This window comes from Lactuca sativa, chromosome 7, assembly GCF_002870075.4.
Source record: "Lactuca sativa cultivar Salinas chromosome 7, Lsat_Salinas_v11, whole genome shotgun sequence".
In the NCBI taxonomy this organism is placed as follows: domain Eukaryota; kingdom Viridiplantae; phylum Streptophyta; class Magnoliopsida; order Asterales; family Asteraceae; genus Lactuca; species Lactuca sativa.
This window is the reverse complement of record NC_056629.2, coordinates 166,334,006-166,342,705: the sequence shown is the minus strand read 5'-3', so window position 1 is coordinate 166,342,705 and position 8,700 is coordinate 166,334,006. Positions and strand designations below refer to the sequence as shown.

General features: G+C 32.5%; 2 protein-coding genes across 2 annotated transcripts; one reads left to right on the top strand and one right to left on the bottom strand.

The window, feature by feature from the left end:
* Positions 1–1,142: 1,142 nt before the first annotated feature.
* Positions 1,143–4,916, top strand: LOC111919072 (uncharacterized). Its single transcript, XM_023914679.3, has 11 exons — positions 1,143–1,536; positions 1,745–1,854; positions 2,089–2,179; positions 2,296–2,443; positions 2,533–2,670; positions 2,784–2,923; positions 3,229–3,276; positions 3,361–3,471; positions 3,557–3,738; positions 3,823–3,944; positions 4,478–4,916. Exons 1-11 carry the CDS (start codon positions 1,333–1,335, stop codon positions 4,678–4,680), a joined length of 1,497 nt encoding a protein of 498 aa, XP_023770447.1. The 5' UTR covers positions 1,143–1,332; the 3' UTR covers positions 4,681–4,916.
* Positions 4,917–6,632: 1,716 nt separating this feature from the next.
* On the bottom strand, positions 6,633–8,211 carry LOC111919048 (chromatin remodeling protein SHL). The gene is made up of 5 exons (XM_023914661.2): positions 8,084–8,211; positions 7,644–7,989; positions 7,262–7,330; positions 6,971–7,106; positions 6,633–6,869 (listed from the first exon to the last, which is right to left on the bottom strand). The coding sequence occupies exons 1-5, from the start codon at positions 8,166–8,168 to the stop codon at positions 6,843–6,845; spliced, it is 663 nt and encodes a 220-aa protein (XP_023770429.1). The 5' UTR covers positions 8,169–8,211; the 3' UTR covers positions 6,633–6,842.
* Between the last annotated feature and the right edge of the window lie 489 nt (positions 8,212–8,700).

Genomic DNA, 8,700 nt, shown 5'->3' with positions numbered 1-8,700 from the left:
TTTGTTGGGGAGTGGCTATGCTAAGGCCCTCACCAAAGCTCTTAGCATGGCTGAACACCTGCCCCAAGGTGAGCTCGCTGGCAGCTTAGCGAGATAAGAGAGGAGAAAGAGAGTGTAGGTTGTTTGTGATTGGCTATTTCAAATTTTCAAATTTTATTTTTTTCTTCCTAAGGCATGCTGACACACTACAACTTTCTAAAATCATGTTATGCTTACGTGACATGTAAAAAATGATGTGACAATATATCATACACACCCCTACTCCCTTTATTCTAAATGAAATGTTAGGTGCAAAGTGCGCCTATATGCGTCATGTGAACCACACACATAGGTGGTACTCCTACTAGGACTTCCATCGGTTACTTTTTACTATACATACCAAAAGTTTGCCCACTATATGTGACAATTTGATTCCTTTTTCGAAGTATTTTTTTCAGTCCAAATATTTGATTAGAGTTGATATCTTATTCATTTTAACTTCGATTTATCTTATTCATTTTAACTTTGATTTTGAATATATAATATATCCTTACAATACAAAGCTTTTTCAAAGGAAAACCCAATAACAAATATCCAACTTTCTATATGTCCAAAGTCAATGAAAATTCACATTTTCTAATTAAAGAGATTTTTTTTTTCCGAGTCCTCGATTTCCCCTTCAACATATATAGAAGTTGATGGAACCATGTCTAGCTGATGCGGGACACTAAAAAATTCCATGAGAAGGATACTCAATGAGATCAAACTCGATGCATAATGAGATCATACTAGATGCGTTGAGTCCTGAGGGTGCCGGACAACAACTGATATTAGTGTGTCGTCGAAGATTTTTTCCAAAGATCTCAAAATCATTTGAGACTGAATCTCAACAATATAGAATAATAACATATATAATATATGATACTTTATCACAAGGTTTGAAATTTCGGTCTAATAAAATGTAAGTATTTATTTTGAAAAAAAAAATATATTTTTTTATTGAATAGGAACCGCCTGAAATTTTAAACCGATTAAGAAATAATACAAGGAGCAAATTGTCAATATGTTCAAGCTAAGAGGGAAAAAGTGTAATTATACCGTCATCGAAGGTCCGGAAACGAAAAATGGTTCGTTGTCATTTGTCAACACCATTTTCAAACTCACGACTCGTGAAATCTCTATTTGTATGAATTCTGGAAAAAACTCCAAATTTAAATTTACTTTGCGTTGTAACGAATTAGAAAGAGCAGGTTTCCGATAATCGATCTCAAAATCCTCGATTCGTGTATCGATTTTCTATATAAGAGTTGAATTTTTAAGTGTGATGAAGGATTCTTCGGGAATCTCGTAGAAATGGCGGATCAGACGATCGAGAAACGTTCGTCTGAAGTTGATGATCATGAGAGAGAACCGAGTAAAAAGAAGGACGTTACCGAGGATCCAGAAACCTTCAGCTGTATGCTTCAGCCCTGTCCTGCCGACTCCGATCCTAAATACGTCGGAATTCGCCGCCTTCTTCTCTTTCGGAAAGCTCAGTCAGGCGTTCTTCGCCGAAAGGTACACTTTATTAGTCACCTATTTCAAATGAAGACATTTTGTTACAACAAATGTCAAACCTCGCCGGAGGATGTAGATAGGTATCCTTATTCCTTAGTTTGTCTTACCAATAGAACTCGGAATTTGACGAATAATTTGGTGAAAACAGCGACTTTACTGCTTCCTTCAATGATCAATGAATATAGCTGTGCGTATCTGTTGTGTGTAGGACTGGAGATGCAATGCTAAAGGCTATGTAGCTTATCGCAATTTCATCAACAGGCCAGATAATTGGTTAAATTCGCAAATACCAAGTCGCACTAGCACCCCTGGAACCAGGTACCTCAACTTACTTACTTACTGATTCCCCCTTTGGTTGCTCCTTTGAATTTATCAGATGCAGAAACACAAACATCCTCTGCCATTGTTAGTTTGTTCACTAGTTAGACTATGGTTTGTAAAGTTGCAAGCATATCATCAAGAATTTGCAATGATTGGCATAGTATTATTTGGAATTTTTGTTTCATATAGTAGTGACATGAGATCAGGCTAATTTACTAATTGGTTCACCAGTGGTCGATGGGTACCATCTCCAACTCCAAGTCAACTATCTATGGCTCTTGAGGTGGAAAACTGGTCCACTGGTAGCTGGACTGGTATGAAGGTTAGTTTTACTCCTTTTTTCAACATAACTACATTGATAAAACAGACATATTGGATTTGGATAATAAGTCTTGAATCTTGATGCACTTTTTTATAATCTGGTTTATATTTATGCAGGATCTACGTGATAGTCAAACACCGAGTCATAATACTGTTAGTAGTTTTGGTGTAAGTTCAACTGAATTTGAACACCCTCGTCGAAAAACTGAACATGCATATTCGTTTGTGGGAATGCATTGCATCTTTGATGAATGCAAATCAATGGGTAACTTCCGATATGAATCTGTTCTTCTCATTTTAAGTGATTACTTTTTCTTCATGGAATAAGTGTTTCAATTCTACATATATATGCAGTTACTGTTATAAAGTTTGGGCATATGAGTTCTGATGTTCTTGCTTATGGAGCAACAGATGGAACATTAACAGTTTGCAGTGTCTCTGATCCACCTTCAATCATGAACAAATTGACTGGGCACTCAAAAGATGTCACAGGTTTGATCAACTGGTACTGGCTCTTTAGTCTTTCCTTTAATATCTCTTGATTGAAAGGGGCTATTAATCATGTGTTGATGTCTTTTTTTTCATCTGTAATCTCATTTTCCCAGATTTTGACTTTTCATTGAACAACCAGTACATTGCATCATCTTCATTGGATAAAACTGTCAGGGTTTGGGATATACCAAATGGCCTTTGCATTCGAGTAATATATGGAGTTACTTCTCAGCTTTGTATTCGTTTTCATCCTGTAAGTTCACATCAAATATAACTTTCTCTTACTTATATTTAATTTCTTATTCCTTTACTTTTAACCAACATATTAAACTTATGAGATGTTTTTTTATTTTTTTTACCTGAATGAGTAATGATTTATGTATGGATAAAGTGATGTATACACACCGTAGACTGAATAAACCGTCTGAACCAGACTAAATGACCATTTTACCCTTACATTTCAAAAAAACAAATTTCACAGTATTCACGTTGGAGGAGTTAGAAAATAAAAAAAGAAGGGGGAAATAGTAATTCTTTTTTTTTTCTTAATAAATGCAGGTGAATAATAACTTCCTTTCAGTTGGCAATGCACAAAAAGAAGTCTCGGTAATTAATTCATATCCTTCACTGCTTCTTTATTTCTTTTAATTAATTAATTTATTTTATTTTTTACTTTTTTTACTATTTCAGATATTCAATTTTAGCACGGGAAGAGTAATAAGTAAAACAGTTGTGGACAGTGAGGTTACGACTCTTGATTATGACCATACGGGTCAGTTTATTTTTTGTGGGGATGCACAGGTGAGCTTTTTATTTTTTATTTTTTTATAAACTTCATTTTCAAAACTTTGTCATTTATATAAAAATTATTGTTTTATTTATTTAGGGATGTATATACACAGTTAAAGTAAACTCTCATCAAGGTACTTTATCACGCTCACATCGCACTAAAACTAGCAGCAAGGAAAAGTCAGAATTCACTACTATACAATACAGAACATTTTCTTTAATGACACAAGGTCCTGTGTTATTGGCTCTTACACGAGATGGAAATTTGTCTTTCTTCAGGTTCTTAATTATCTGATTTAAAATTAATTTCATATGTTTAAATTTGATGAAAGTAAGTTGTTGTTTAATTTTTATTTGTTGCAGTGTTTCTTTGGAGTTACAAGGCTATTTGACTCTACAGTGCTCCCTCAAGTTGGCCCCACGTCTTCATAGCATTCGTGCTTCTTTTTGTCCATTACTTTCCCTTGAAAAAGGGGAATATATAGGTATATACAAAATGACTTCAAAATTTGGACTGAATTTGCAATTTTGAGTAAAGCATAGGGACCATATTCGTAATGAAATGCAAACTTAAGGACGACTTAAAATTTGGGACTGAGCTTGCAATTTCGAGTGCAGCACAGGGACCAATTTTGTAACTTACTCTAATATTATGATCATATTAGGAAAAGTAACAAAAGTATGTTATTTTCCATAATTAATTACCGCTGGAGAGAATTGATAATATGTTCCAAGAGTAATTTACATTTTTGGTCCCTGAGTATAGTTGAGTTTTTTAATTTTGGTCCTTATTTGGGGTTTTTGTAATATTTTTAGTCCCTATGTCAAGTAAAATGATTATAGTTTGGGACCAAAATTGTAAAAATCAGATATATTCAGGGCCAAAAATAGTCATTTGACTTGTAACAAGGACCAAGAAGGTGACAGAAGCTTAGAAAAGGACCAAAATTGCGAAAACCAGATATAGTTAGGGGGGAAATGTAATTTACTGATACAAGGGTTTTTGTGTGTTGATAAGTGATTGGAAGTGAGGATGCAGCTGTGTATTTCTATGACTTAACTCGGCCGAAGAATACATGTGTGAACAAACTCCAGGGACATGGATACCCGGTGATTGCAGTTGCATGGAATCATGGTGAGAATCTTTTGGCTTCCTCTGATTTTGGTGGCACTGTAATTGTTTGGAAGAGAGAAAAATCAAAGCAAAAAGAGGTCACCTAAAATAAAATCCTTTTTTTTTCCAACTCTTTTTCTGATATCTAGATCAATGTAAATTAGGTCATTTTTAGATAAAATCATTAAGGTAGTTGAAATACAACAGTTTAAAACATGTATTTTTTTTTAATCATCGACTTCAAGTAGGCATTTCACCATTGTCTGATTCACAATCTTTGTGATAAAAGGTACCAGTAGAAAATACACAAGTATGATTCTAATAGAAAAATTACTTGTGGACATATTCTTCGACTTTTTTTTTTCAAGTGTAAAAGTAAGGAATCTAAAGAAAATATGACCTTGAAAGTTGAAAGTAGTCATTAGTCATTCCCCATGGAAACCAACCCATACCTTAACTTTTCCCATGAAAGTCACCCCATAATAGAGTGTCGGATAATTTATCTTTTAAGTATATTTAATAAGTTACTAAATTTTCTTTTAATTTCGCATTCCGTCTACTGTGGCAACCGACAACTGATATGCACTCTAATGTTGTAATGAGAATATAGAAAAATTTTAGTGACATAGTGGATACAATTAAAAATAAATGGACTAATAAGTAAATTGTATTTTATGACATTAACCTGTTAACATTTTTGTCGCATTTCTTTTTAGGATGTACTTAATCATACTCCTGTATTTTGCAACACACACACATACATTTGCCAAACATGAGTTTGCAAAATTTGAAGTTACATATCTTCTTCCAAAGCATTTTAGAGTAAAATTACAAAATACTTAATGAAATTGTGAAATGCTTTCAAAACAAATAGCAAAGAATGAAAATTCGTGATCATAGTAAGATCAAACCGGATCCAAAGATCCTACCATAATCAACTAGTTTGTTTTTTAAGAGCTATAATTATCTCAAAAATTAATTATGAAACATATTAATAAGTTATTTTAACTTAAACTTTAGATTTCAAAAAGATCAATATGTCCAAGTTCCAACAAACATGTAACACAATAAAAATATATCTGATCAACTATATCTATTACAAAAACATAGTTGTCCGTGAGGTAAAGAGGAGTACCTCCACTCTACACTGCAGTTGAGTGCGCGGTGAGGCCTCGCACGGTAGATTTCCACCGTATCTCTCTCCTTCAAAGTGGATCCATATTTGAATGAATCATGAGGAATCCACAAAGTGGATCCCTATTGAAGCACATTACTTATTTTTATTGTACAAACAATTGATACATAATTTTTATTTCTTTCTTCAAAAATATTGTCAAATATTCCTTTAACTAGATGTATGAACAAATCAAACTAATTTTTATTTCTTTCTTCAAAAATATTGTCAAATATTCCTTTAAGTAGATATATGAACAAATCAGTACAAACAATTGATACATAATTATAATTATTCTAACCATGTTGTTAACATTTTTTAGTTACATATATATAATATTTTTGAAATAATAGTTTCTTTCAAATGATCTGACTTAGATTTTTAAAAAATCATTTCTAATCATTAAAACTATTAATAATACGATTGAAAATTAAGCTAAATGAAAGTGTTGATAACAACATATGTTTCTAACCTAACAAGACATGATAGAACAGATTAAAGTGTGTTTGTCATGCACTTATATTTTGGTGTCAACCAGACAACAAATGCAACTTTTGTCCCATCCAAAAAAGTTCAAACACAATGGGACATGGACTCACTTTGCTTTTTTTCATTTGTGCAAAAAACATAAAGAACCTCATTGTCTTAAATTAACCCTAAAAAGTTTGTCCAACCAAGTCTACAAACACAGCCTTAAAGATAATAAAAGACGTGTATTAAATGTAAACTACATAATTGGTCATTTAACATGGACTTAACGGATGTGCCGATGCAATTAAGGACCATCTTTGCAACAAATGAAAATTTGGACTCTAAAATCCAAAATTCTTGGCATACCACAGGGACCATTCCTGTAATTTACTTAAAAACTTATAACAAACACTGTACATTAAACAAGAAACTTAATTTACTTAAAAAACATAATCATCATAGGCCACCAAAGTACCAAACTCATAAACTTCAAACAAAATCAAATCATATTCACAAAGATTATGATATTCAAACCCTAGTTTCCATCTCATAAGTCACATCAACCTACTATTGCTGCTATCTTCAACAAGAGTTTTAACTTTTAATACATTAAACCTGTGCATATTACCTTCGACGACGTTTTGTCTCCACCTGAAAACACCATAATATATCATAAACATGAAAATTTTAAACTTTATTTTTTATTTTTTATTTTTTTTATCATGATATGTTATTGTGGGACAAAAATTTACCTTCATGGTTGAATTCCTGGAATTAGCACGAGGGTTTTGGAGAATCCTTTGTTCTTCAGATGAACAGCTTCGACAAAATAAGTGTTCAATTGTTTTAGCCTCATCCACTGTCATCTTTAAACAATCAGGATGAAACCTGAAATCAAAAGGGTATCAAAGTTTACAAACGAAAATTATCATAATCCATAAGTAGATTCATGGAAAGCATATCAAGATTCAAGAGAATTCAAACATTTGGTGTTTTAATCTTGTTATTTTTATCCCCAAAATGTTAACTTGAATGTGACTTACCAATCAGTGCAGCCATCACACTGGATCATGAACTGATCAGGATTGTAAGGCATTTCACACGTGCAGTACCTGTCATATTAACACAAATTAAACAGATTAATAATCAACGGCATATCTATGAACTATATGATGTATCTATCAATTGGACAACTCTTCGAATTTAGTCATACCAATCTTAAGTTAGGAAAAGCACACAGATTCAGAAGCCTTGATGTTATTTTGATCCTGTTAGCATCTAGTTAGTTAACTAGCAGTGTATAAAGTTCGAAGTTCAATCCAAAATTTCTTAAGATAAATTTTTTCCAACAAATTCTATCCAAATGCAAACAATTTCATCAACAACGTATGGAAATTATGAAAAAAGGATATAGCAGAAACATACACTGCTACGCTATTGGGAGTGAAGTCTCCGGTGGAAGAATGATACTCAAAACGACAGAAGAAATCGTCGTTGCCAATGTCATCGAGTGATGTATAGCTCTTGAAAGTGTGAACCTTACACTTGCCTTCGATTGTATCAGGGCTTTGAACATCACGGTGATCGGAAATGAATACTTCTGTGCTTCCGTGAAATGGTTGTTTGCCGTCTTTTGATTCCTCCGGCCGGTAGTACCACCGGATGTGAACTTTCACGTTGCTTCCGTTGTCGTCGGATACGATCTTATCCACTTTTGCTATGTACGGTGGCTTCGAAGGATTGGGAGATCGCATGAACACGCAATCGCCGGCTGATTCGAAGGGAAAAACAGAAATTGGTTAGAAAAGAATGAATTTCTTAGAAAGAAGAAAAGAGTGATGAGGATTGATTGAGATGAAACTAACGTCTTATGGATTCGTTAATGGCTTTGACGGTGTAAGAATCTAGGGTTTTTTCGTTGCCGCGGACTTTGGCCATGGACTGATGCATGACTTCAAGCAGGCATGAAACACGATCAAAAGACAAAAGAGATTGCGTGTGTTTATTACTCAGAGTTGAATTTATACTTCTTTTGTAATAAAATTAATACAAAACTACATATATGGTCCTTGTGTTTTATAAAAAGTAACACATTTAGTCTCTAATTTTTTTTTTTTTTTTTTTGTATATATATATATATATATATATATATATATATATATATATATATATATATATATATATATATATGGTTAGGTTCATGTGAGACGACCTAATTTTGTGAGACCGTGACACACATTTTTTTATTTTTTTTTTATTTTTTTAGTTAATTCAAGTTCCGAAAATAATATTTAAAAAAAGAATTTTTTGATTTTTTCCATTTATTTTGCATTTTAAAATTATTTTTAGAATATGTACAGTGTAATATTCTATTTAGAATATTTCACGTATTTTTAAAAAAAATATGATTTTTTTTATTTTATTTTTATTTTTTTATTTATTTTTAGTTAATTCAAGTTCCGAAAATAATATTTAAAAAAAG

Bases quoted from the DNA above. Each gene is read 5' to 3' on its own strand.
- LOC111919072 (XM_023914679.3), top strand. From the start codon at position 1,333: ATGGCGGATCAGACGATCGAGAAACGTTCGTCTGAAGTTGATGATCAT. The intron at 1,855-2,088 runs GTACCTCAACTT...TTGGTTCACCAG, and splicing joins ACTAGCACCCCTGGAACCAG to TGGTCGATGGGTACCATCTC. The intron at 3,277-3,360 runs GTAATTAATTCA...TTACTATTTCAG, and splicing joins ATGCACAAAAAGAAGTCTCG to ATATTCAATTTTAGCACGGG.
- LOC111919048 (XM_023914661.2), bottom strand. From the start codon at position 8,168: ATGCATCAGTCCATGGCCAAAGTCCGCGGCAACGAAAAAACCCTAGAT. The intron at 7,990-8,083 runs GTTAGTTTCATC...CCTTCGAATCAG, and splicing joins CATTAACGAATCCATAAGAC to CCGGCGATTGCGTGTTCATG. The intron at 6,870-6,970 runs GTAAATTTTTGT...TGGTGTTTTCAG, and splicing joins CCAGGAATTCAACCATGAAG to GTGGAGACAAAACGTCGTCG.